This window comes from Oenanthe melanoleuca, chromosome 13, assembly GCF_029582105.1.
Source record: "Oenanthe melanoleuca isolate GR-GAL-2019-014 chromosome 13, OMel1.0, whole genome shotgun sequence".
Classification (NCBI taxonomy): Eukaryota; Metazoa; Chordata; class Aves; order Passeriformes; family Muscicapidae; genus Oenanthe; species Oenanthe melanoleuca.
In genome coordinates, this window is record NC_079347.1 from 6,131,012 (window position 1) to 6,157,808 (window position 26,797).

Sequence of the window (26,797 nt, forward strand, 5' to 3'; positions counted from 1 at the left end):
GCCCACCCGAGACCCTCCTTCCGCTGCCTGTGCTCGAGCTCCTCACATGGTGCGCAGAGCTGGTGGGCAAGAGATGCCCTTGGCAAAGCACAGAGGCACTCTGGAGGTACAGGTGGCACCAAGAGGAGCCAGAGGCAACGGGGAACCAGCCAGAGCTAAGCCCCCCATGAGCACAGCCCTTGCAGTGGCACAAGGGGATGCTTGGCTCTCTCCCGGGAGAGGCAGGTTGGCTGTAGGACCCTGGCTCTGCTCCACAGCTGGGCACCCCGGGGCTGATCTGGCAGAACCTGTTCCCAGACCATGCTACCCCAGCAGTCCCACACGACTGCCTGCCCCTGTCCCTTTCCTGCCCTCCACGCACCGGTTGCTGTCCATCCAAGCCAGGGTTGGCTCAGGGGCTGCCCACGTGAGGCCACAGCCACCTCACCTTCCCCTGTGCTTCCTCTGACCTTGGCTGCACAGCTGGGACTCACACGTGGGCACTCAGCCCTGCTCCTGCTGGCTCTGCCAGGCAGGCACCAGCTGCTTCTGTCCCTTGCTGCACCCGTGTCCTGCTGCTTCTCAGTGTGACCATCCCATTGCTCACATGTCCCCCAGCCCAAGCACCTGGCTCAGCCCCAGCCTGTCTTTAGCCCTCAACTTTCCTCGCCCCATGTTTGATGTGCTTTTGCACTCCTGGAAGTGGCAGTGAGAAGACGTGGCACCGCAGCCCAGATCTGGGTGATGCCAGGAGGCATTTGGCTTCCCACAGCCAGCTCCTGCCCCCGGCAGAACCTTCCAGTAGATGAGCAAGACAATTTTCCTTGCAATTGCTCATCATGGTAAGAGCTGCAATTATTAATGACCGTTCCAGCTGTCAGAGTGGAGAGGGAGGAGAACACCCGCTTCCCCACGGCCGCTGCCCTCGAGCCCGTTGCAGCCTCACACCCGTCCTTGGGGATGGCAGCTGCAGCGCGTGAGCGAACGCTTGGCTGCTCCGCGCCTGAGAACGCCCAGAGCTGCTGCACGTGGCCCACGCGTGCCCCATGACTCCCCATCCCCTCTACAGGGACAAGAAGACACTGCCAGATTTGCAGGGATCCCCACTAAAGGTCTGCCCCTTTCCCCATCTCTCCTTGCTGCATTTTGCCCCCCAGATTAATTACTGCCTCCATTAGCGGCCCTGCCTGCTACAAGAAGGATGACCCAGCCGACACAAGGGGTCAAGTCATGGGCTGACATGGGCAGAGGAGGAGAAAGCTGAGGCGAAAATTTTCCCTGGAAAGCTGGAAGGAGCTGAGTCAGGCCCCAGAGGGAGCGGGATGAGGGCAGAGCATGACCTTCCCAGCCAGCCACACCTCACTCGGTAAAACCACAGGCCTGGAGACAGCCGGCACTTGCAGAGATGTGTTTATTAAAGGCACTAAAAGCACCGTGACTACATCAGTGCAGCCTGACCGGAGGGTGTGGGTTGGGGGAGGCATCGATGGCCCCAGGATGGCAGTGGCAGAGAGCTCTTTGGTAGGAAAGCTGTGCCCAAGCCTTGCAGGAGCAGCTGTCTGTGCTGGGCTGGCCATCAGCACACGCTGCCAGCCCACAGCTGGGCCACACTGGGCTGGGGGTGCTGCCAGCCCCTGGGGAGCAGCAGGGTGGGGGGCACAAGGCACAGACACCCCTGGAATGCAACTGGGGCAGGAAGCCACTGCAGAAGTTTGAGGGTGACTGGGGGATTGTCATGGGCAGGGCCCCAGCAGGGGAGCAGGGCCAGGTCTCCAGCCCCAAGCACACAGCAGGGAAGGTGGGGGAAAGTGAGACAGGAGCTGGTCCTCACCCACACAGGGATGTGTAAGGGGTATCCCTGCCCCAGCACTGAGCTGCCAGGCAGCAAAGGAGCAGCCCAGCTGTGGCAGACCCCCTCCAATTTCAGCCTCAGCATGGTTGTGTGCTCACCATGCTGCGTGGCTCAGGGGCAGGAGATCCATGCAGCATCCCCTTCCCAGGGCTCCTAGGGCCAGTTAAGAAGCACATACGAAGCCACCCAGCTATAAGGGGCTCTGGACCCAGCACTCTATCTGTCTGGAGTTGAGCCAGGAGCTGCCAGGAAAGAGGCAGGAGCAAGGGAAGGGCCAAGGGCCCAGCCTGGCTCCCTGGGGCGAGCAGGGCAGGGGGAGAGGAGCATGCAGGGCCAGGGGCATGTGTGGACACAACTGAATTCCCACCCCTCACACGTGGGAGAAAGCGTGGCTCTTGCACAGTGGCTTGTCCTTCTTGGAGTAGAATGTCTTCCCTTCCAAATTGGTCTGGCAGATCTGGGGAGGAGAGTGCAGGTGGTCATGCTGGGAGCTGAGCCAGCATCTGGATCCCCCCACAGCCCAGCACTGGTGTCACACAGAGACCATTCCACATGGCCCTGGGGCACTGCCAGGGACCAGAAGGCTGAGAGCAGAGTCCCAAGCCCCCAAAATGGAGGCAAGTGGGAAAAATCTTGTGGCTGCAGGTCCCCTGTGCTGCTGGTGTAACCCACCCAGAGCAGGCCCCGCAACAGCTGGGGAGGGAGGCACGCTGCTCACCGCACAGACGAAGCAAGTGTCATGCCAGCTGAACCCCAGCGCCTCCAGGAACCGGTCCCCAGCATCAATCTTGAAGTCACAGCCACGACACTTGGTGCCAAACATCTTCTCATAGTCTGCAAGGAAAGGCAGAGCCCAGGTCAGTACATCCATGCACTAGAGCTGCTCATACCAGGGGAGCAGGGCTGCAGCTCAGCTGGGATCACACAGGCACAGCCTGGGAACAACTCCGCCAGCCTCCACCCAGGTGAGATAATGCTCAGGTGAGGTGCAGGCTGGCCTGGCCACCACAGGGCTCCAGGGGGAGGAGGAGAACCTCATCTCCCAGAATGCAGCACTCACTTTGATGTACATCCTCCCTCATTGCCATGGCAACATAGGAGCAATGGCACTACCCTGCAGCTAGGGAGAACCAGGACGGAGGTTCAGGGCTGTGGGACTGTGGTCTCCATGCTCCCCACAGCCCAGGGGGAGCCCCACAGAGCAGGGCAGCTCATGCCCCCAGCCCTGTGCACAGCCACATGAGGTCCCTGGGTCCTACCTCTCTCGCAGTAGGGCTGTCCTTCCTCCATGTAGAAGGCTCGGTTGCGGATGGGAGTTTTGCAGGCGTTGCAGGTGAAGCACTGCACGTGCCAGGTCATCTTCAGTGCGTGCATCACCTCCTGGAGGGGAGCCACTGTCAGCCAGGGGCAGGACCACCAAGGGCAAGAAAGGAGTCCCCTGAGATGGGACCAAGGTGGGAAAGGACAGAGCCAGGCACTCACAGAAGAGGCCAAGGACAGGAGATGGAGGGCAGGCTGAGGGACACTCACCCCAGTGATCTTCTTCTTGCACTTGGCACAGCTGGGTGCGTAGCGCGTGTCGTAGCACTTGGGGCAGAAGATGGAACCTTTCTCCTCAAAGAAGCCGCCCTCATCCAGCACCTTCCTGCACTGGCAGCAGGTGAACTCCTCGGGGTGGTAATAATGTCCCAGCGCCACGAGGTACCGTCCCCTGTGGCAGGACAGAGCCACGTCAGCCACGCCAGGGCCAGGACACTGGCGTGGCAGTGGTGGCGGCCAGGGCTCACCTGATGACCTTGTTGCACTTGTAGCACAGAGGGGTGCGGCCGGGCCCCTCGGGGGCTTGCTGGGCTGCCTGCACGATGGAGCTGCGGTTCTGCATGGGGGTGGGCGTGGCAGGCTGGCTGTGCTTGCTCACCACCGTGCTCGTCTTGTCCGGGGCGTAGCGCTCGGCAAACGAGGGGTCCACAGCCCAGGGCGGGCGGCTGGTGGGGCTGGGGGTGGCACTGGGGGTCCTGGGGGCTGCACATACGTACAAGCCTTAAGGACAGTGCTCCTGATCCCTCGGCAGACCCTCCCCAAAGAAGCCCAGAGATGTTTTGCTCACCCAGTCCTGGCTCAGTCTTCATCGCTGCTCCCGGGGATGGGTCCGGCACGGAGACCTGGCTACAGAACAAGCAGTTCATCCAGCCTGTCCCACTCACCCCCACTGCACAGGGAGTGCAGGCAGGGCTCCCCACCCCAACAAGCAAGAGGGAGCTGACTAAGCCCCCATGTCCAGCAGTAGCTGGTTTAGTGATGAGGTACTGAGCATAGGGCGAAGACACAGCACCCCCAGGGTCTCTGGAACCCACCGTGGGGAATGGCAGGAGGGAGAGTTCTGGGCTTGTCCAGACTGACCAGGGACCCAAGGGACCACACAGACTTTGGCTGCCTATTAATATGTGATGATCAGCCCCTGTCTCATTGGGGTTCAGGGGGACCTGGGAGCTCCAGGGTCCAGCTCTGCAGTGCTGGAACAAGCAGGGCAAGCCAGGGCTAGAGAGACACAGAGGGGGGACAGGGAGAGCCAGTGGCTCTGTGCCCCTCCAAGACAAATTCAAAAAGGAGATGGCAACAAACCCAACTTTCATTTGTGTCAAGCAAACTGGGCAGAGCTGGTACCCAAGGACCATGGCACCAGGCAGGAGGCGTCACAAAGAGGTATAGGCAAAAAATGGGGTGCTGTCCTGGGTGCACAGAACAAGGAACAACCCTGACAAGATGGTGACTTCCATGAGCTCAGCTGCCCCTCCGCCCCACGCCAGGCTTGCAGGACAATGTGCCTCAGATCCAGATGCTGCCCAAACATCACAACAACCCAGTGAGATTTGGCCAGTGCCATCATCACTCCCAACCCGCTGTTTCTGGGACACCACGGCGCAACTCAGCATTCCCAGCTGAGGGGCAGCAATGTCCAAGGGGTTCTGCCCAGGATATGCAACCCCCCCAGCTTCTGCTGCACACACTCCCCTTACCTGGGTTTCCTAACAAACACATCATCATGATCCTCCACTGAGCGCAGCAGGAGAGAAAGGAGGAAACAGTCAGTCCTCAAAAACTGAGGCCCAGGCTCAACAAGAGGGGAAAGGGGAAAGAGGAAAACCAACTTCTCCCACCAAACCCCTGCCCCAAAACTAAGCCCTGCCCAGCCACAGGGCAAACCAAGATGCCAGACCAGTGTCACCACCATGAGACCACGCACAGCCCCAGGCAGCTCCCACTGACTCATCCACCCTGCTGGGACCACATGGGGCAAAACCAAACACTCCAGTGCCACTCCAGACTGCTGGACACTGGCAGCCCAGGGAGAGCCCAGCATCCCTAGTCAGGGCCAGGCAGGCCCTGTGGGAACTCACTGCTGCTGTCTGTGCCCGTCAGCTGGGCCAGTTTGCGGAAGGTGCGGGACTGGGAGGTGCCAGTGCGGGGCTGCCAGTCCTCAGCGTCCTCTATCAGTCGCAGCTTCCCAGGGTTGCACCCGGGGGTGCTGGGGGGCTCCAAAGGCTGTGGGGGCTGTCTGTGAGTGACAGAGGGCAGGAGCTCAGCCAGCACAAAGCAAAGCACAGACCCTGTTCTGGAACATGGAAGCACTCCAAAAAGTGCCCTGGCACACGGCAAAACCTCTGCCAGACCCTGGCACTCACCGCTGCTCCACTGTGCCCCAGCTGGACCCATGGGCATTCCTACGGCATCAGAAAAAATGGTGGCACAGCAGTCAGTGGCTGATCCATGGCTCAGCCCATGCTTCCTGTACACACCCACAATCTCAGAGATACAAGAACCTCAAGGAAATGCCGACAGCATTCACTCCTGACCAGCCCTGCAGCCATTCCGTGACCCCACAAGATACCATGCCCCCACTACAGTGCCTGCCCTGTGACCGCAAAAATGCCCAGCAAAGTGTTGTGCCACCAGCCTTCCCTACACAGTGTCCAGCACATTGTGCTGCATATTTGCCTCCCCAGCTTGGTGCCAGCAGTGTCCAGTGCGTCTTGCCTGCACACCCATTTGGGGACAAACTGGTCGATGGGTGTCCAGGTAGGAACCTCCCAAGGTGAAGGCCAAAGCAGTGGCTGAGCACTGGTAGTGTCTGTTGTGGTGTGAGCACAGAGTGGGCTCTGCAGCTCCACCACCAGCTCAGCCCTGGGAGAGAGCGAGGACAAAGAGGGACAGAAGAATCCACAACAGAGCAAAGAGTTTGCCCAGAGTCATGAGAAAAAGCACTGCTAAGGGAAATGAGCTAGCAGCACTCACCCAGCTCTACCACACCAGGCTCACAGAACAATGTGCCCCAGGTGCAGGCACTACCCAGCACCTCCCAACATCACATAGCCAGGTTTGCCCAGTGCCATCAGGCTCCTCCACTCCTTGTATGCCCAAAAGGCTAAGGTGCAGCTCAGCATCCCCAGCTCGGAGCCAGCAGTGCCCACACACCTGGGACATGCAGCCTCAGCACATGCTCCCCTTACCTGGGGTTTTTAACAACCTCATCCTCACCATCCTCCACTGAGTGCAGCAGGAGAGAAAGGGGGAGATGGAGTCAGTCTGCAGTGACTGATACCCAGGAAAAGCAGGAAAGGAAAGGAAGAAAACCAACCTGCCAATCCACCATCCTGTCACCCCATCACACAGCCCTGCTTGGTCATGGGGCAGAGCATGGTCCCAGACCATGAGCCACACAAAGCCCCGGGCAGATCTTGCTGGCTCAGCTGCCCTCAAGGGATGACTTGGGGCCAAAAATCAAACTCCTGATGTCACATCACCCCACTGCCTCTCCCAGCTTCTGGTTACCCCAAAACAGTCCCATATCCCCAGCCAGTGCCAGGCCCTGTGGGAACTCACTGCCATCTGTGCCCGTCAGCTGGGCCAGTTTGCGGAAGGAGCGGGACTGGGAGGTCCCGGTGCGGGGCTGCCAGCCCTCAGCATCCTCTAACATCCTCAACTTCCCAGGATCACACCCAGGGGTACTGGGGGGCTCCAGAGGCTGCCTGTGAGTGACAAGAAGGCAGGAGCTCAGCCAGCACAAAGCACAGACCCTGCCCAACACTGCAGCACATGGCAGAGCTTCCAAAGGTGACCTGGCATATGGCAACACCTCTGCCAGATCCTGGCACTCACCGCTGCTCCACTGTGCCCCAGCTGGACCCATGGGAATCCCTGTGATATTGGAAAAACAGCACAACAGTCACTGTTTGACCATTGCTACCATATGTACCCACAGCCCCATGGAGGCACAAGCCACGTGCAAATACTGACCAGCAGCCTTGCAGCTGCTCCACAGCAAAGCACCTCTCAGCATTTCCAGCAAGGTGTTGTGATTGTCACCAGCCACCCCTACCGAGGTGGGTGCTTGGGGCAGGACCCTGCTGAGGTGATGGTCAGAGCAGTGACTGAGTGCTGGCAGTGCCCATTGTGCAGTTCTGAAAACATCTCAAGTCTGGGATAGGGGACAGAGAGGAGGGGAAGAACTCCCAGAAGTGCTAAGAGCAACCCCAGAGTGACTGCAAGCAGTGAGGGTGAAGTGCCTGTGGGGGATGAGCCTGGCATGGGCACCTGTGGCTCCTGCCCCTTACCTGGGCTTTTTAACGGGCTCTTCCTCACCATCATCCACTGAGGACACCAGGAGAGAAAGGGGGAGATGGAGTCAGTCTGTGGCAACTGAGGCTCAGGCAGAGCAGGAAGGAAAGGGAAGGGAAAGGAAGAAAAAATGCCCTCTCCTCCCACTGCCCCCCTGCCTCAACACAGCCCTGCCCAGCCACAGGGCAGAGCATGGCTCCAGCCCAGCAGCACCACCACGAGCCCACACAGCCCTGGGCAGCTCCCACTGGTTCAGCTGCCACAGAGGGCCCAGATGGGGTCAAAACCAATGCCCTGCTGTAACACACCATGGCCTTTATCCAGTTGGCCCAGCAAAGCTGGGCACACCTGGGCAGTCAGCCAGTGCCAGGCCCTGTGGGAACTCACTGCTGCTGGCGCCCACCAGCCGCGCCAGCTTGCGGAAGGAGCGGGACTGGGATGTCCAGGTGTGGGGCTTTGAGTCGTCAATGTCCTCTAACATCCGCAGCTTCACAGGGTCACACACAGTGTCACCAGGGGGCTCCAGCAGCTGTGGGGGCTGCCTGTGAGTGACAGGGAGCAGGAGCTCAGCACCAGGACTGGACCCTGCTCTAGAACAGGGAAGCACCCCCAAAGATACCCTGGCATAAGCCAACACCTCTGCCAAACCCTGGCACTCACCGATGCGGCCCCGTGCCCCAGTTGGAACCACGGGCATCCCTGTGGTATCAGAAAGAATGGTGGCACAGCAGTTAGTGTCTGATTAGCCCATCCCTCCCCATACACATCCACAGCCCCAGAGACACACGAGCTGTGTGGAAATGCTGACAGCGTTCACTCCTGATCAGCCTTGCAGCCATTCCACGGCCCCACATGATATTGTGCCCCAGGTTTGTTCTAGTTCCCTGCCCTGCAACTCCCAACACACCCAGCAAGGTGCTGTCAGTGCCACCAACCACCCCTGCCCACTGTGTCCAGCACTGTGTACTGCATCTTGGCCTCCCCAGTCTGCTGCCAGCAGTGCCAAGAGGATCCTGCCTGCACACCCAGCATGAGGATACCTCATCTGGTGACAGCCTGCCTGGCTGTGGGTGTCTGTCACGGAGGTGACAGTCAGAGCAGCGGCTGTGCCTGCTGTGGGGTGAGCATAGGGCAGAGCCTGTGGCTCTGCCAACAGTTTGGCTCTAGGAAGAAGGAAAGTACAGGACAGAGGGTGGATGATAAGGAGAGGAGAAAAAAACAAAAACAACAATAGGGCAAAGAGCCTCCCCTGAGTGACTGCAAGCAGTGAGAGAGAACAAGCCTTGTGGGCTGAGCCTAGGATGGGCACCTTGTGGCTCCTGCTGCTGTCCAGGCACACGCTCCTCTTACCTGGGCTTTTTAATAAATTCATCCTCACCATCCTCCACTGAGTGCAGCAGGAGAGAAAGGGGGAGATGGAGTCAGTCTGCAGCAACTAAGGTTCAGGAAAAGCAGGAAGGGAAAGGAGGAAAACCAACCTCTCCACTCACCATTCCCTCGCCCCATGACACAGCCCTGTCCAGCCACAGGGCAGAGCACAACCCCAGACCAGCGGCACCACCATGAGCCCACACAAAGCCCCGAGCAGATCTTGCTGGCTCAGCTGCCCCCAAGGGATGACTTGGGGCCAAAACCCAAACATCACTCCACTGCCTCTCCCAACTTCTGGTTATTACCCCAAAACTGTCCCGTATCCCCAGCCAGTGCCAGGCCCTGTGGGAACTCACTGCCATCTGTGCCCGTCAGCTGGGCCAGTTTGCGGAAGGAGCGGGACTGGGAGGTCCCGGTGCGAGGCTGCCAATCCTCAGCATCCTCTAACATCCTCAACTTCCCAGGATCACACCCAGGGGTACTGGGGGGCTCCAGAGGCTGTGGGGGCTGCCTGTGAGTGACAGAGGGCAGGAGCTCAGCCAGCACCAAGCACAGACCCTGCTTCAGCACAGGGCAGTGCTGCCAAAGGTGCCCTCACCAGCCCCGGGCACTCACCACTGCTCCACTGTGCCCCAGCTGGACCCACGGGCATCCCTGTGATATTGGAAAGAACAGTAGCACAACACTCAGTATGTGACTGTGGCACAGCTCATCCCTCATAAAGGCACTCCAGAACTAGGAGAAATCTGACACACTCACCCAACTCTGCCCTGTCATCCCACAGCCCCACACCACGTTCACAGCATATTGTCCAGTTGCTGCCTAGCACCTCCCAATACTCCCAGCAAGGTGTTGTCAGTGCACCAGCCTTCTCCAGATCCCTTTATCCTCAAGAAGCAATGGCAGAGTTTGGCTACCCCAGCGTGGTGCCAGCAGTGCCCAGCAGGTCCTACCCAGCACAGGACATCTTGTCTGGCCAATGGGTGTCTGGGCAGGTCCCTCCCAAGGTGATGGCCAGAGCAGTAGCTGAGCTCTGGCAGTGCCCACTCTGGGGTGAGCGCAGGGCAAGCTCTGCAGCTCCACCAACAGCTCGACTCGGAGAGGGAGAGAAAAAAACAGCAGCAGAGCCAAGAGCTTCCCCTGAGTGACTGCAAGCAGCAAGAGAGAACCAGGCGTGTGGGGCGAGCCTGGGGTGGGCACCTTGTGGCTCCTGCTGCTGCTCTGGCACATGCTCCCCTTACCTGGGCTTTTTAACAAGCTCGTCCTCACCATCCTCCACTGAGCACAGCAGGAGAGAAAGGGGGAGATGGAGTCAGTTGGTGGCAACTGAGGCCCAGAGACAGCAGAAAGGGAAAAGGAACAGGAAAGGGAAGAGGAAAGGGAAAAGAACCTCTCCTCCCACTGTCCAGCTGTCCCAGCACACAGCTCTGCCTGGCCACAGGGCAGAGCACAGCCCCAGCCCAGCAGCACCACCACAAGCCCACACAGCCCTGGGCAGCTCCACCTGACTTAACTGCCTCACAGGGCCAAAACCAACACTCCACCAGGCACCAAAGCCTTCATCCAGCTCCAGTTTCCCCAGCAAAGCTGGGCAAGTCAGCCAGTGCCAGGCCCTGTGGGAACTCACTGCTGTTGGCGCCCACCAGCCGGGACAGTTTGCGGAAGGAGCGGGACTGGGAGGTCCAGCTGTGGGGCTTTGAGTCGTCAATGTCCTCTAACATCCGCAGCTTCACAGGGTCACACACAGGGGTGCTGGGGGACTCCAGCAGCTGTGGGGGCTGCCTGTGAGTGACAGAGTCATCTGTCAAATCTGACAGATCTCCTGGGGCTGTCCCCCACCTTCACCAGCACAGAATCACAGCACACCAGAACCAGAGACGTCACACCTTGTCTTGCTCCCCACCCCCAACTCCTCCCCTCACAAAGGCTGGGACCGTGAAAAACTGACTCTGGAATGACCACCAACATTCCTGGCAATTTGAAACTGGCCCAAAGGGCCAGAAAGAGAAAGGACAAAGCAAGAATAAGCCAAGGTAAAAAAAACACCATCAGGGAAGCTGCACCACAGCCATCTATGGCAGTGCCACCTGGCCCCGGGCACAGTGCCCAGCACAGCCCATCACCCCTTGCCCAGCCACATCCTGGGGAACAGGGAATGGATCACATATAGGGACACTCCAGGGCCCCAGCAGCTGGCAAGGACAGCCAGCTGTCTCCTCTACACTGGGGACAGCTTGGAGCCAGGAGTGACCCACCCACATGGGCAGAGCAGCACCTGCTGCCCATCCCCAGAGGACAGGGCACTGGTAGGGAAGAGGCATGCAGGGAGGATAGAGAGAGTAGGTAAAAGGCTTACTGACTTGTCAAGGCTCAGCACCTGTAGGGAGAGGGAAAAAGAAAGGGAGGAAAGAAAGAAAGAAAAAGGAAGGTGAAATTAGACCTGCAGCACCCAAGAAGTTTCTAGAGCTCACCTATGGCCTGCATTAGTCCCTCTATCCCTGAGTCTCACACCCAGCTTGCCCAGGGCTGAGAACACACTGGGACACAAGGGCAGATGCCAGCAGACCAGACAGTGCTCCCACAGCTCCCAGAACAGGCCTGGATGCCCAGGACAGTCAATGCCACATCCCGCCCCATTGCCCAGTTCCTGGGCCCTACAGCAGCTCTGGTAGGAGAAGCAGGGACCAGCAGCTGCTGGACACAGGCAGCAGAGCCAGGGGAGAACAGTGTGCAGGGCTGGAGGCCATCACTCTGCCCAGCCCCCTCCTGCAGCCAAGGGAACAGCAGGATTCTCCAGGCAGGCACCGGCCGGTGGTCACAGCCAGCCACCTTTCCCTGTCACTGCAGATGCCAGCCAGCGTCCTGCTACAGCCACCGTGTCAAGCCTGGCAGGAGTCGACAGGTTGACACGTCCCTGAGCAAGGGACCGGCACGAGCGTGGCTGTGTGTCTCTGTGTGTGACACTTCCCTTGTGCCACCTCAGCACCGGGCACCGGCTCCTCCGGCACGGGCACTGTCACCCGCTCCCACCCAGGGTGCCTGGCATGCAAGGCGCAGCAGGGCCGGCAGCAGGCTCCCCCCGATCCTCAGGGAGCAGGATGGACAGCAACATACCCGTTGTGCTGGGGGGTGCAGGCGGGCGCCAGGGGCGCGTACGTCACGGGTTTCGTCACCAGCCCGGGCCGTGGGTTCGGAGGTGAGCAGGCCCCGAAGGGCCGAGCGGTTTTGTTGAGGGCGGTGCTGGGAGCGAAGTTATATTTCAGGGGTTCAGAGCAGGGGAGTGAGTCCTGAGCGAGACAAAACACACAGACACGGGCTCACACGTCAAGCAGCATGCAAGGGGCAGCCCCGGGCCAGGCAGCGCAGCAGGCAGCCAGGGAGGAAAGCCGGACAGCACGTGCACCTTGAGACCAAGTTCTGCCAGGCTGGCACTCACTCCTCTGGGCACCTGGCCCAGCGACAGCAGGTCACAAACCCAGCCTGAGGGTCATTTGAGGATTAGTAGGTGCCCTGGACACTTGCTGCTGCCCGTGGCAGGGCGGTGCATGCACACACGCCAACTGCAACTGTCCCATGGCACAAAGCTGACACATGCAGATGGCCTCTGTCCAGGAGCCACCAGTCACCAGCCCCAGTCCTGTCTCCCTGTGCCAGGGCACTTCCCAGCACTAGCAAACATGGTGCTGCACCTGCCCAACCTCCTCCCCTGTGCTGGCCCCTCTGCATCCCTGCCCACACCCAGCAGCAGCAGGGGCACAACCTGGCACCTACTGTGCAGATTCTGCTCCCTCTGATCCTCCATGGTGCCAAAGGTCAGAGTTGCTCCTCCAGCTGGGTTTTCTAGACCTCCAAACACACCCTAGCCCCCTAAAAGCCCCAGGAGCAAAGTCCATTTGTTTGACTACACTGAGATTCCCTTCCCCTTGAGATGAGGCTAAGCTGCCACTGCGGCACCAGGAGCAACACGTACCTTCTGTGGCTTCCCCAGCTGGTTCTGGGCTCTGCAAGAGAGGAGACAGATGGGCAGGTACTGGAGTTGGCCCAGACACCACCAGCATGTTGGTATCCCCCTCCAGGGATGCAGCACCCAGCTGAGGGGAAGCATGGCCAGCTGGCACTGCCCTGTGGCTTGCAGTCAGGTTAAGCCTTATCCAGGCAAGCAGAGCCCTTGGACACAGCCATGGACTTCTCTCTAAGTAAGGAGCAGTGATGCTGGGAGATGTTGATGCCAGGAGGTGGCACTGGGGAGAGGGCCCTGATTACACTCCAGTCATACCAGAACCCCATGTCTAAGGGACCCACAATTCCTACCTGCTCAAGGTGAGGCAGAGCCTGTCCCCGCAGGCACGGATCCTGTTCTGGGCCTCGATGTGTGTCATGGCACTGGTGCTCTCCCCGTCGATGTACAGCACCCAGTCGCCCACTCCCACGCCGGCCTGGGCCGCCTTCCCACCCAGAGTCAGCTGCAGGACAGACAGAGTTAGGGAGAGCTGGAACAGCTAAGCAGTGACCGTGGGAGCAGAGGGACATCCTCGTGAGGGCAGGGGCTTGCCAAGGCCCAGGATCTCAGCCCACACAGGACACCACACAGATCTGACCCAGGGGATAGCGGGGACCCCCAGGTTACTCCCCATTTCACTGTGCATGAACCCAGAGCAGCCTCTTCCCCTTGGCAGCAGCAGAAGGCAAAGCATTTCTCCAGAGCACTGGCCAGCCCCTGCCCTCTGGCATGGCTGGGGACCTTGCCAGCACCCCAGGGCCTCATCAACGTGACACCAAACACAGAGGCAGTGCTGCCTCTGCCTCGACAAGAGGCCCAGCCACCCCCTGGAGCCATCCCTGTGGTCCCGGGGCAGGAAGGGAGCACAGTGAGTCAGGGCCCGTTGGGCAGCCCACATCTCACTGCAAACCACAGGCACGTCCAGCCCATCGCCTGGGGCCGGGGAAGGACAGGGGAGGCACCCCTTGGGCACTCCCCCCAGCCGTCCGTGCTGCCGGCCCGTTCCCACCAGGCGCAGACATTACCTCATTCCCACAGAGGAGCAGGAGCCCTCCCGGGGCAGGGAAACACCCGCCCCCACCCACGTCGCCCCGCCGGGACAGCCGGGAGCACAGCCACAAGCTCCCCTTCCTGGCCACAGTGCCAGGGATGTGCCTTGTCCCTGCTAAGGCTCCGTGGCACCACTGTACATCAACTCCATGCTGGGAAGTGGAGGCTGCCCTCTCCTCCCACCAAGGATGCACAGCCAGAGGCGAGCAGGGCCTGGAGCACAGCACACAGCTCCCAGGCACTGACAGACAGACAGACAGACGTGGGCAGGCCGCAGCCATTCCTGCTCCTCCAGCATGGAAGAACTCGAGGCGCTTGGACCCAGACCAAGTATTTCCTCAAGTCCTGTTCGACATGAACATAAAAGGAGCGAGCCAGATTCCCAGCACTGTCAGAGGGCTGAAAAATCCCTGCCACAGAGTCCTGGCCCCTCCTTGCAGAACCCAGCTCGCCCCAGAGCCACACATCCCTTCTCTAGGCCAAACACCACATACAGGCACAGTTCCACCTGCACCCCTTTGCTCTTCCCAGCAGGACATTGATACCCCACCCCATACCTCCACACTGCCCTCCCATTCCTCCTGCCTGGCATGGGAGGGTGCCCTCAGCAGCAGTGATGCCCCCAGCTCCTGGCCATGCTGCTGCAAGCCCCAGCTTGCTGCCCTGGAGGGCTGGGGAAGGCATGGGGCGGCTGCGTGGGTTTGGAGGCAGGAGCAGGAGTTGGGAGAGGTTTTCACACGACTGCCCAGGAAGGGGAGAGCACGTCAGGCTGCGTCATGAAACCTCACCCAGCCTGGTCAGCACTTCCCGTCCCCCTCCATGCCAATGTGCAGGAAACCCCTTTGACAGGTGCCAGCTCAGCCAGGAGCCGTGGCAGTGCCAGCTCTCTTACTTCCCACCCAGACCCGCTAACCAGGGCTTCCTTCCTCCTCTCTCCACCCAGTCTTTTGTTCCCTGCACCTCCATCATCATATCCAGAGAGGTGCTCACCTACAGCCCTGTCCAGGGGCCTCCAGGAAAGGGCCTCCCTTAATACCTTTCCACCACTACCATCAAAGTGTCTCTCCTCTTTCCCAGCTAGCAGATGCCAGCATGTGCCACGCAGCATCCAGCTACCCAGACCTCAGTCCTTATCCTGGCTCCAGCACAGGGATGATGGTTTACAGCCTGCCTAGCCAGGGTGTCAGCACCCTAGCAGAGCTCCATGCCACAGGAGGTGCATGTCAGAGGGCCTCTTTTGTGTGATCAACGAGCTGAAACAGCCTCACTGCTCCCCCAGGAGTGTCACAGGAATGGACACAGCTGAAAGCCAAGCCAATGGACACATCAGCATCGCCCTGTGCTGCCCATCCTTGCAGACCTGCAGAGCAGGGCCCCATTGCAGCCCACAGTGCCAGGGCAGGATGCTTTCTTCCTGCCCACTGTGGCAGGGCCAGCTCATGGGAAGCAGTGGCCAAGGACAACAGCATGCTCCTAGCAGGAGCTCCAGGTCTAGGGTTGCCTCTGGAGAGCAGAGCAGCACAGGCTCACACCTTCCCATCAGAGCACACTGCCCTGCCATGCCGCCCAGCCTAACCAGAGACCCCCAAAGCTGCCTGCATCCCCTGGGAATGTCCTCACTGACTGCTCCTGCCCAGGACGGCAGCACTGCCCAAGCCTCACCAAGCACTGCTTCACGAGGCCCCTGCCCCAGGCTCTGGGAGGTTCCTCCATCCGACCAGACCCTTTGTTAAGAACTGGCTCGCAGCCAAGAGAAACATTTTTTAGAGAATAAACTCGCTGAAGCCGTCTCTGCGTGCTCAGCAGAGATCAGCAGGCCCCAGGGCAGCAGCACTGGCTACTCCAGCCTCACACAGTGGCCTCAGGGACCGTGCTCCATGCTGGGATGCTGCAGAGATCTGTGCCCTCTGGGACAGGTGTGCAGTGCCCAGCTTGTGCCAGGGGCAGGTCCCCACGCAGTGCTCAGTGCCACGAGCACAGCTGCCCTTTGAGAGGCAGCCTCGGTGCCAGCTGCCCAAGCGCCAGCGGCACAGGCGATGCAGTCACATTCCAAGGCTTATAAGGCAATTGCGTGGCCAAAGCTGTGGCCAGCACCCGCCCAGGGACGGGGACCTGCACACACCCGGGGTCAGAGCTGGGAACATCCAACGGGAGAGGCTCAAACCAGCGACCTCAGGGCACAACCAGCTGTGGAACAATGGCTCTAACTGGAGAAATGGGAGTTTTGTGGAGGGAGTCATGTCCCTGTGCAGGCAGCAGTGCAGCTTCCTCCTCTCCATGCCCATTTCAGGAGTGACCCCAGGCACAGAGCTGGGAGCAGTGCTGTGGAAAGGAGGGCAGAAGGGCACTGGCTAGGCCCTGGGATGCCAAGCCCAGTGCTGGGGTGCAGACCAGGAAGCCAGTCCCACATCTCAGAGCAGATCCCCTCCTGCTGTGGTGGGCACACTCCGGAAGGGGCCTCCACTGCCCCCCTCTGCAGAGGCTGTGCAGAATTTCACGTTTCTGCTTGCAGCTCTCTGCCCGGAACACCCCCGTGCTGGGCTGCAGCTGATAAGGGACCAAGGAGGCTACGTGGAGCCAGGCAGGGCAGGATGCAGCATTCCCGGGGCCCCAGCTCATCTACATCCCCCGTACAGCTCTGCCTTAGCCACTGCCTCCCATAGAGGCAGGAGGAAGGATGGGTGTCACCAGCCTTGGTTTCTCTTACCCTGGAGATGGAGAGCGGCATGCTGAAATCCTTCCCTCCCTGCAGCCTGAAGCCCCAGGGTGCTGGCCCATTCAGCATCACCTTGTAGGACTCCATGTCGCCCATCTCTGCAAGGGAAGAGGGTGTGATCCTGGCGTTAGGGTACGTGGAAACAATGCAGGGAGAGCAGGCGAGACAGGAGGCAGGTCACGTTTCCAGCGGTAACTCCACCCTGACCATCCTACACTGTGGTTAGAGACGCACCCCAAATCCATCAGCATTTTCTCCAGTAACGTCAGAGCTGAGGGGCCCAGGCTAACACTGACTAGTGCCAGGGAGCCAGGCACAGCCCTGCTGCCACCCACAGTGGAGTGTCTGTGGGCTCTGTTCTCCTCCCAAACCTGGGATGTGCTCTCCCTTGCAGCATCCCAGAAACTACTGCTGCTAAGAGCCAAGGCTGTTCAGACAGCAGAGAAGCAACGGCAGGTACAGAAGGATAGGAACCAGAAGCACTTCTGCCGGATGAATTAGCAGCAGCAGCAGCACAGGAGCTGCGTGATGCCACCCGAGGCGCCTGGCAGAGCAGCCAGGCTGGCACTCCGGCACCCGGCCGAGCAGATGCTCCCTGGGAGCGAGCCCATCTCCGGGGCTTCGGCAGGAGGGAATCCCGCTGCTCTCCTGCCTGACAGCTGTCAGCCGGACAAGGCTCCGGACAGATGGGCCAGCACCAGCCTCTTGTCACCTTTTACCTGGAAGAAGCCGCCAGACCCCCTCGAACGGCCCCAGGACCCTCCTCCCGAGGGCGGACGGGGCCGGCTGCGGAGCGCCCCACGCCTCGCACGGGCCGGCAGCAGGGCCGGGGGCCAGCGTGCCCCCGCTCTCCCCGGGCCGGTGCGGGCTATATAAGGCGTGTAAGACGACACCAACCCTCTCCCCGCTCGGGAGGGCCGGGGGAAGAGCTGCGTGTCAGGCATTCCCGGCGCCCGGGAGCCGCGCAAGCCCCGGCGAGGCGCCGGGACGGGGCGGCCCGCAGCGGGCGATACCAGCCGCCCCTCCCCGGCGGGACGGGGCCCGACTGCACCGGGGGTCCCCAGCGTGCAGCTAGGCAGCGTTTCTTATTGCTGGGAAGCCGCACCCTGACCCGCGCGGGACCTCGGGACCCCTTCCCATCCCACACCGCCGCCCCTCCCGGGGTCGTGCACGCCGGCTCTACCCCACACGGGCCCGACCCTCATCACCCGCCTTCCCTTTAAGCCAGGCCTCAGCCCTCCACTCCCCACGCCCCAATCCCCCTGGCAGAGTACGGAGCCCCCCGCCATGGCCCGGCTCCCCGGACTCACCCGCGGCCAGCGGGGCCCGGCAAAGCGGGCGGGCGGCAGCAGAGCGGTGCGGGCCGACGCGGGACTCGAACCCGGGCACCGCCCCCGCCCGGCCCGGCCCCACTCTATATAGCATCGTTAGGGGGCGGAGCCAGCGGGCGTGTCTGCCAATCACCGTGCGCGCCTCTGCCGGCCGGGGCGGGCACGGCGGCGCCCCCTAGCGGGGAGGCTCGAGCTGCCCCCGCCCGCCCCCCCACTCCCCACAGCAGCGGCGGAGCCGAGTCTATGCAGGGCCTTTATTGACCCACCGGCACCGATCGGCACCGGCCACATCAAGCCCAGTCCCGCGCTCCGGGGCTCTCCCGGCTCAGCAGCCGCACCAGCTTGGCCCGAAGGCTATGAGGCTTGTGCCCAGAACGCCCTGACAGCGCCTCCTGCCCTCCGCGCCCCCAGCCAGTCGCTCGGGGGTTCTGTGCCATGGCGGCCCGGTTGTCATAGAGGGGACCGCCCTCACTGCTGTGGCCCTCGGGGGCCTGTCGGCACCCCAGCTCCCACTGCCCTTCCTCCTCCTCTTCCTGGGCCCCGGCTGGACGTGGTTCTGCAGTGAAGATGTTCTCGTAGAGATGCTCAGGGAGCAGCTTCCCCACGGCCCATGGCTCACCAGAGCCTGACTGCCCTGGCACAAAGTGGGGCTGCTGGCCCCGGGCAATGGAGGCATAGATGATGGGGCATGAGCCCTCTGGCTCTGGCGGGGTGAAGCGGAGGAGGTTGGCAGGGGGATGGGAGGCAGGCTGTGTCCCCCCCAGGGCTGGGCTGGGCTGGGGATCATCATTCCTACACTCCCAGGGCTGGGGCTCAAGGCCCTGTGCGAAGAGCTGGGGGTCTGAGACACAGAAGAGTCTGGGGTCCGGGGAGTCTTTGCTCTGCTGCTGGCAGGCAATGGCAGCAGCCACAGCCCGGCAGAGCTCAGGTGCCCGTGGGGTGCTGAAGGTGAAGGTGCCCTCGCCGGAGTCACTGCGGCGGCCGGCCTCGAAGGAGAAGACAGCCTGCAAGGTCACAGGAGAGGGTGAGGGCCTGCCACCCACCCTGGGCAGGCAACAGCCACAAAAGAAAGAAGTGGGGGACTCACCTGATCCTGGCCAAACTTGCGAAGGAAGGGGTAGGGCCAGGTGAGCAGGGGCTGGCGAGAGTGGGGGTCCTTCAGCATCAGGCTCTGGGGAAGGGCTGAGAGCAGGTACTGCCCGTGCAGCCCACAGCGGGTGGCCGCATCTGTCTGGACCACCAGCACCAAGAATTCAGTCACTGCAGGAGCCAAACAAGCCAAGAGTCAGCACTGCAGCACTGAGCTGCAGCCCACCCCAGCCCTATTCACCACCCCTGCACATACAGTCCTGCCAGGACGAGTAGAGGGAGTTCTCCTCCATGGGGACAGCGGAGCTGGGCTGGGTCCTGGCACTACTTGGCATTGTCTCTTTTGCACCCTGAAACAAAGGGATGTGAGTATGACTTGGATTTTTGGGGGGGCACAAATCTCATGCCTGCCCTGGAGCTTCCCAGCTCACCCAGATAGGGCTCTAGGCCCTGCCAGACCCCTTGGTACCTGGAAGGCCAGCTGGCAGAGCTGGGTGATCCATTCATCGCGCTGCTCGGCTGCCAGCACATAGCTCTTCTCCGTGGTCGTGAGGTAGAAGGCAGCAGTGGCTTTGGGGCAGTTCTCTGTGCCTGCCGGGCCCACAGAGACACAGTCAGAGAGGCGGATGACGCGGCGGGCACACCGCTGCAGGGACATCTTCTCTGGCATCGTGCCATCATCCCGCACATCGAACTTCTCCATGCGGGCCACGCCAGACGGGCTGGCGGCGAACAGCTGGGCTCGCATCTTCCTCCAGGACCTCTAATGCATGGAAAAGGCAAAGGCAGGGAAAAAAAACCAGGTCAGCAAAGAGCCAGCCTCTGCATCTGGTAGCACTGCCCTCCTCATAGGGCCAGCACTGCTCAGCAAGAACCATACAGGGCATAAGGGGCCTAGGGGAATCCTGGACAGCAAGTGCCAGATGCTGTTGGGGTGCACAGAAAACAGGGGCCAGCACAGTTGGGTTCCCTGAACTCTAGGGCAGGACAGGCCCAAAGCTGGGCTGAGGGGGGGCCTTGTCCCGAGCGGGCTTGGCATTGCTTACTGGGTGAGTCACACTCACTCCCGGCTCTCTGAGCACCAGGTCTTGCTCTTTGTTCCCTGTGCAAGTGCTGGCCTGCCGGCCTGAAGCTGAGCTCTCAAGCTGCTCTCAGGACAGATCCTGATGCAAATTAAAGCCATTTTGAGCTGCTGAGGCTCCTGTTGGCAGCCTCACATCTGCTGAGCAGCCCGCTTCCTCCCAGGGGAGCCTCTGCAGCACCAGCACCTTCCCAATCTGTCATGGGATAGTGGGGGCGCGTGCCACCATGTACCTCAAAAGTGCAGCAGAGCCTCCACCCTGCAGGAACCACATGCAGCCAAGCACCCAAAATACCCACCGCCCCCAGCCCACCTGCCTCCTCCACAGCAGGGCACCAGCTCCTCGTACACAGGCTGCCTGCTGTGCTTTCAGGGCTTGGTTCTTGTTCGGCAGGGAGGTCAGAGTGTGATCAGAACCTCACACACCCACTGAGACCACAGAACATGGCCACCCTGCCATGGCGCGACCAGTGTGCCAGCAGGACCTACCTCACCAACACCTGACAGCTCCCTGGAGCTGGCCCAACCCCAGGAACTCTCACCATAACCCATACCCTGCCCCAAGGGCTGCGGCACTCAGTGCCCCCTCCAAGCACAGAGGAGCAGCCCAAGCCATGAGGGTGTTGCTGATGGTGCTGGCCCCTGAGGGCCAGGCCAATGAAGGGCACAGGGACACATCCCACGTGCTGCCCCAGGGCCCCACTCACACACACACACACACACACACACACACACACACTGGAGCTGCGCCATATTAACGCAAGTTTATTTTTCCATTGCGACTCACGCGGCGACCAAGCAAGAAGGACCCGACACACGGGCGAGCCAGAGTGGGTGTCCACACAGATGAGTCCCCTCAGCCGCAAGGGAAAGCCCCACTTATGGGATTGCTGAGCCCAGGGCTCTGCCAAGGGCAGCTCCAATGGGTCTGGCTCCAGTTGCCCCTTCCCAGGCTGCTGAGGGACCAGCCCCAGGCCCGGCGTCATGACAAATCAGGGCAAACCCTCTACCAACCCCAAATTCACCCTTTACCTTTCCAAATTTGGTGTGCTGCACATAGAGGATCCCATCCTTCACTGGTCTCTCCATGGGCCCAGTTCACCCTGGCAGCCAGCGCAAGGATCAGGGACTTGTGCTACCCGCAGCGGAGAAAATGTGACTGCTGCAGTCGAAGGAAAGGCATGGGGCAGACTTCCTTCTCAGAGAGACTTCCCCTTTTTGGGGTGTGGGGATGGGGGGCAGAGGCTGAGCCATAGGAGGTGTCCATGTGCCCGCCCTCCCCCTCACAGCAGGGCAGTGGGGCAGAACGCGGGGGCAGAGCACAGGAAGCACCTCGGGGAGCGCCTGACATGAGCACAGCATGCTCCACCTCACCCTGGCTGCATCCTCCCAGCATGTCTGGGGAGACAGGAACAGCCCCCCTCTGAGAAAGCACAAATCAAAGTGAGGGAGATGGACCCAGAGAATCTGTGTGGATTTGTGAGGAGCAACAGAAGACCCTGACCTCACCACAGCAGGGGGCTGGCAGGGGCAGAAGGCAGCACCCCACCTGGGGCTTTCTCTTGCCCTGAGGCACCGCTACCTGCTTGCCCAACACACTGCTGATGTAATGGGCTGTTGCAGCACAGCTCCATACATTTCCTTCCAGGGCAGGAGCTTTCAGGCTGAACTGGCAACAGTCCAGTGACCAAATTTCTGGAAAAGGGACCACATCAGTGCAAGACAGGCCCCTGGGCTGAAAGGGAACCCAGACCCATCCACACCCTCCAGGCTAGAAGTCCATAGAGCTGTGGGCCAGGTAGTCCTTGCGGCCGATGTTGCTGACTTGCTTGGTCTGCATTGCCTCCAGCTTGGGGCAGTCTGTGATGCGATGGCCCAGGCCACCACAGAAGGCACAGCCCCGCTCACCTGCAACAGGAGGGATGGTGTCAAGGCCAGGACAACACAGTGCCACACCAGGACAGCAGAGTGCCAGGCCAAGACAGCACAGTGCCATGCCAGGACAGCACCCCAGGGCAAAGGGCTACACCAGTGTCTCCCCAGTGCTGTGGCACTGGGAGCTGGATGGTCCCATCTGAAGCCCAGGTTCTGCAACAGCCCCGCGGGGGTCCCTGTGTCAGCCTGGGGTCTCTCACCTCCGATGTCCAGCATGGTCTCATCCCCACAGTGCAGCACCTGGAGCACAGGTGGCACCTTCTGCTTCGCCTCTAGGAGCAGAGCCTTCAGGTCCATCAGCACTGACTCGTCTGAGGGCAGAGACACAGGTGAGGCAAAGCCATCCTGCTTGCTCAGAACACCCCCTTGCCACTGCCCAGCTGCCTCCTGCAGCCCCCAGCCCCGTGCTGTTCCTCACCACAGGCCTTGTTGATGAAGGTGGTGGCAATGCCGGTGTTGCCTGAACGGCCTGTACGCCCGATGCGGTGAACTGTGGAGACAGGGACAAGATCACCCCTGGGTGAGCACAGTGTGACAAACCATCCCTGCCCCAAGACACTGCAGAATCAGGCATAGAGCCTTGCTGACCTCTAGACCCCTCCCACAAGGCCTAGTGCCTACCATAGTTCTCAATCTCTTCTGGCATGTCGTAGTTGATGACGTGCTGGATGGCTGGGAAGTCCAGACCCTTGGAAGCGACATCAGTGGCAACCAGGACATCCTTCTTCCCATCCCGGAAGGCCTCTATGGCTTTTGTCCGTTCTTCCTGATCTGTAAAAGCCCAGCAGAGAATATCAGTGAGGGCAGAGCTCCCAGTCCCACCTACTGCAGCAAACACTATGGCCTCAGAGTCAAGCATCTGAGACCCTCACTGACCTTTCCCTCCATGGATGGCCACAGCTTCCACACCCTTGAGCAACAGGTACTCATGGATTGCATCGACATCTGCCTTCTTCTCAGCGAAGATCAGCACCTGTGGCAGCACAGGCATCATATCAGAGCCCTTTCTGCAGGCTGGCACCAGCTCAGCCCCTGGGGAAGCCCATTCCCTCTTGCTGAGCAGAGCACACAGCACTGCTGGTCCCAGGACCTGCTCATACATGAAGCATGGCCCACTCCGCACAGGGGGTTCCCCCTGCCAACACCCCCCATGCCCTAGTGTGACCACATTGTCCCAGAATACTCACAGGTGGAGGAGTCTTCTGCAGGCACTCCAACAGGTACACCATCTTGGCCTCCTCTTTCACATACTCCACTTCCTAGGAACAAGCACAGACAAAGGTTAGGCAGCAGAGAAACTGCCACTGCTTGGTATCCCTTAGCCAGCTGGGAAGGAGGGCCATGAACCCCAGCTCCCTGGCAGAGGAAAGAATTAAGGGCCCTCAAGAATGTTTCTGACCTCCCACACAAGCACAAGGGAGCACTCAAACACCTCACCTGCACAACATCCAGGCTGGCAGCACCCGCTCGCCCAACGTTAATGGTGATGGGCTTCACAAGGGCACTCTTGGCAAAGTTCTGAATCTTCTTGGGCATTGTGGCACTGAAGAGGAGGGTTTGCCGCTGGCCCTGTACAGGGAAGAAACCTCTAGCACTCACCCAACCTGGCATATGCAGGACTGAGCCCCAGGGTGCTCGTATCGTGGCAGTTCAGTACCTTGAAGTAGGAGAAGATGGTGCGGATGTCCCCCTCAAAGCCCATATCGATCATCCTGTCAGCCTCGTCCAAGGCCAGGTACCGGCAGATGTCCAAGCTCACCATCTTCTTCTGCAGCAGGTCCATCAGGCGCCCAGGGGTTGCCACCATCATGTGTACCCCACTGTGGAGTGAGAGGAGGCCACAGTCAGGCCCTCAGCATTCCTGCCTCATGCAAGACACCTCCTTGGCACACCACTTTCACCCCTACATCGTCCTGAAGCCAAGGTGCCACTCCTTAGCCCCCTGCCAGAAAGCAGAGCAGCCCCATGGACTCCCCCAGAAGGGCTTACTGTTTGATGGTCTCCATCTGCTCCTTGACAGACATGCCCCCGATGCAGAGGGCGCAGCGCAGCGGGGGCAGCCCATCCTCCTGCAGCAGACGACAATAGTACTCCAGGATGCCATGGGTCTGCCGGGCCAGCTCCCGCTACAGAGAAAAAAACAGCTCATTCCTACACTTCTGTGCAGGCAGAATTTAGGATTGCCACTGCAAGTCAATCGCAGCCTCCTCCCAGCACTCACCGAGGGACAGATGATGAGTCCGTAGGGTCCCTCTCGCTTAGAGAACGGCAGCCTCTTCTCCTGCTCCAGGCAGAACATGATCACTGGCAGGGTGAACACTAAGGTCTTCCCAGAGCCAGTGAATGCAATGCCAATCATATCCCTTCCTGAGAGGCTGCCAGAGAAACATGATCATGAACAGCTGAGCAAGGTGACACAGTGCATCTGTCACCAGGGAAGAGCACCTGGTCCACACCCGAGTGGGAGCAACTGCTCTATACTCTGGGATGGGGACAGAGCACTCACATTGTGGGGATGCCTTGGATCTGTATGGGTGTTGGCTGCTGGATTCCTTTTTTCTTCAGGCCTCTCAGGATAGCTGTCAGAGAACAAGGAAAAAAGCATGTTCACGGCCTGAAATATTTCTTCTCTTTTCCCACTCAGGTCCCAGCAGAAGTTCTTCACAAGTGACAAACACCCCTCAGATCAACAGCCAGAAAAAAGGTGGGATCCCTTCCAGGCTCCTCTCCTGGCCTACCTGCTGGGAACTTCATCTCCTTGAAGCTCTTGATGGGGGGTGGGATGCCCTCCCCCTCCACCAGGATGTGGTACTTCTTGCGTACACGGTCGTGCCGTGCCTCTGACATGCCCAGGATGTAGCGAGGGGCTGTCCAGCTGTAAAAGCAACAGAAACATGTCATGGATCAGAATGAGGCCAAGGCTCCAAAACCAGCAGCTCCCATGCAGGAATTTAGGGGAACTCTGTTAGGCTCCAATATCCCCTCAGATAAAACACATAACCCCAGGGGGCTCCATGGAGTGAGCATAGAAGCAGATCTGAGCCAGTTTCATGCATTAAACCCTTCCCCAAAATCTCAGTGAAAAGTGCTAAGCTAATAGCTGAGAACAGCCTATGGATGATGGATAGAACACGCCAAAAATGTCTGGGTACATGTCAATCATCTCCCTGGCACTGCCTCAGAATCACTGAGGTTAGAAAAGACCTCTGAGATCACTGACTCCAATCTTTGACCAACCACCACCTGGACAATGCTGCATCAAGCAGCACTGACTCCAAAGGCTCCTCTAGACTCCTTCTCTAGCTTCTCTAGCGACATCCCAGAACTGAAGACCAACCCTCAGGCCTTCTAGTTTAACATAAATGTCCTTTATCAAGCTCTACTGTATACAAAACTAATTCCAATGTGACTGAACAACATTTGATTTTACAGATAATGACACAAAACCAGTCACTCAGGCAAGAGGCTGCAGAGCTGGACTGCTCCTGCTCCTGCTCTGTGGCTTTTAGCTCTTCTCAGTCATGATGAAATGATGTTTTCAGAAGGACAGCTTCTGAGCTGTGATGTGAAACATACCTGGTTTTGATTGGGTCATCATAGGTGATGCCCTTGGCCATCTCCTTTACTGACATGAGAGCTGCAGGAACAAACATCATCAGCCAGAGCAAACTCTCCATATCCACATCAATCTCTCTGAGAGCTACTTGGGCAAACAGTTTGGGAGATCATGTCTGGAGACAGAAGAGGAGAAGCAGCACAGGAAAGTGCTGCTGTGCCCAGAGCTCTGTCACAGCCATGTCTCAGCCAAGCCAGGCAGTGCCAACTGAGGGGACCCCATTATCACCTCCGGCCCCACCCCTGAGTACGAGCATTCCCAAGGCAGGGAACAGCTCTCCTGCTGTCCTGGGAGCCCTGGAGACAGATCTGAGACACAGAGCTCTCACTCACCTCGGCCCTCTGCCACGCTCTCCAGGATCTTCTCTTCCTCCTTCAGCTGCTTCTCCTTGGCTGACTCCTTTCGAGCTGGGGGAGAGCCAAGAAACAATAAGGGGGTTTGCTGTCCTCTGAAAGCCGCCCAGTCCCTGCACCAGCTCCTCCCTTACCTTCTGCCTTCTCTTTGAGGTGCTGGTGCTGGTCCAGCAAACTGATGTTGGACTGGGGTCCCAGCGGGATATCATCCTCGTCCCCGCGCTGCTCGCTCCCGCTGTCCCGCTGCTCCTCCTCCGACACCACCTTCCGCCGCATCTGCAGCAGCTTCTGCAGCTGGAAGGACGTGGATCGCGGCGGAGTGAGCGGCCTGGCGGCGGGAAGGCCGCTCGGAGCCGTCCCCGGGCAGCCCCGTTACCCCATTACCATCTGCTGCTTGCGCTGCTTGACGGGCACGTAGGGCACGTAGTCGTCATCATCCTCTCCGGACAGGTCGGACGTGTCCGCCGGCTCCTCGCGCTGCCTCTGTGGGGGGACACGGGGTGAGCGGAGCCCGGGGCGGCACCGGGAGCGCAGAGCGGGCGGTACCGGGGGCCGGGCCCGCTCCCACCTTCCGCTCCGCCACTGCCTCCATGGCTTCCTCCCGGAAGAGATCCCGGAAGTGACATCATTCCGCTCAGCGCCATCGCCTAGCAACACGCAGAGCGCGCCTCTTGGGCGGGAGCTGCGGCTTGGTACGACGGGTCCCCGCGGCAGCCAAACTTGTTGAGAATGTGTTCTGCATTCCCCCCCTCCCCTCCCGCCCCTCAACTTTGCCGGCGCGGCAGAAAACAGCAGACACCGGGGTTTA

The 26,797-nt window shown here is 60.1% G+C and overlaps 3 protein-coding genes across 6 annotated transcripts; all 3 read right to left on the reverse strand.

The window, feature by feature from the left end:
* Nucleotides 1-1,372: 1,372 nt before the first annotated feature.
* PDLIM7 (PDZ and LIM domain 7) lies at nt 1,373-17,997 on the reverse strand. Of its 4 annotated transcripts, XM_056502078.1 has the most exons (25): nt 17,895-17,997; nt 16,576-16,682; nt 13,130-13,281; nt 12,789-12,819; nt 11,179-11,195; nt 10,446-10,600; nt 10,060-10,096; nt 9,434-9,472; nt 9,175-9,329; nt 8,798-8,834; nt 8,108-8,146; nt 7,835-7,989; nt 7,444-7,480; nt 6,989-7,027; nt 6,713-6,858; nt 6,340-6,376; nt 5,515-5,553; nt 5,230-5,387; nt 4,849-4,885; nt 3,939-3,997; nt 3,619-3,853; nt 3,362-3,542; nt 3,091-3,211; nt 2,550-2,665; nt 1,373-2,288 (listed from the first exon to the last, which is right to left on the reverse strand). In XM_056502078.1, exons 2-25 carry the CDS (start codon nt 16,678-16,680, stop codon nt 2,202-2,204), a joined length of 2,214 nt encoding a protein of 737 aa, XP_056358053.1. In that variant the 5' UTR covers nt 16,681-16,682; nt 17,895-17,997; the 3' UTR covers nt 1,373-2,201. The 4 variants fall into 4 exon arrangements, with proteins under 4 accessions (XP_056358053.1, XP_056358054.1, XP_056358055.1 ...); XM_056502079.1 differs by lacking the exon at nt 8,108-8,146; XM_056502080.1 differs by lacking the exons at nt 4,849-4,885; nt 5,230-5,387; nt 5,515-5,553; nt 6,340-6,376; nt 6,713-6,858.
* Nucleotides 17,998-18,150: 153 nt separating this feature from the next.
* Nucleotides 18,151-21,174, reverse strand: DOK3 (docking protein 3). The gene is made up of 5 exons (XM_056502083.1): nt 21,118-21,174; nt 19,474-19,767; nt 19,261-19,354; nt 19,003-19,175; nt 18,151-18,919 (listed from the first exon to the last, which is right to left on the reverse strand). The coding sequence occupies exons 1-5, from the start codon at nt 21,172-21,174 to the stop codon at nt 18,206-18,208; spliced, it is 1,332 nt and encodes a 443-aa protein (XP_056358058.1). The 3' UTR covers nt 18,151-18,205.
* Nucleotides 20,831-26,610, reverse strand: DDX41 (DEAD-box helicase 41). The gene is made up of 17 exons (XM_056502082.1): nt 26,558-26,610; nt 26,374-26,472; nt 26,124-26,283; nt 25,969-26,043; nt 25,597-25,657; nt 24,759-24,895; nt 24,527-24,599; nt 24,242-24,395; nt 24,010-24,146; nt 23,678-23,840; nt 23,458-23,589; nt 23,208-23,279; nt 22,897-22,993; nt 22,642-22,791; nt 22,439-22,510; nt 22,221-22,331; nt 20,831-21,993 (listed from the first exon to the last, which is right to left on the reverse strand). The coding sequence occupies exons 1-17, from the start codon at nt 26,579-26,581 to the stop codon at nt 21,857-21,859; spliced, it is 1,854 nt and encodes a 617-aa protein (XP_056358057.1). The 5' UTR covers nt 26,582-26,610; the 3' UTR covers nt 20,831-21,856.
* Nucleotides 26,611-26,797: the final 187 nt, after the last annotated feature.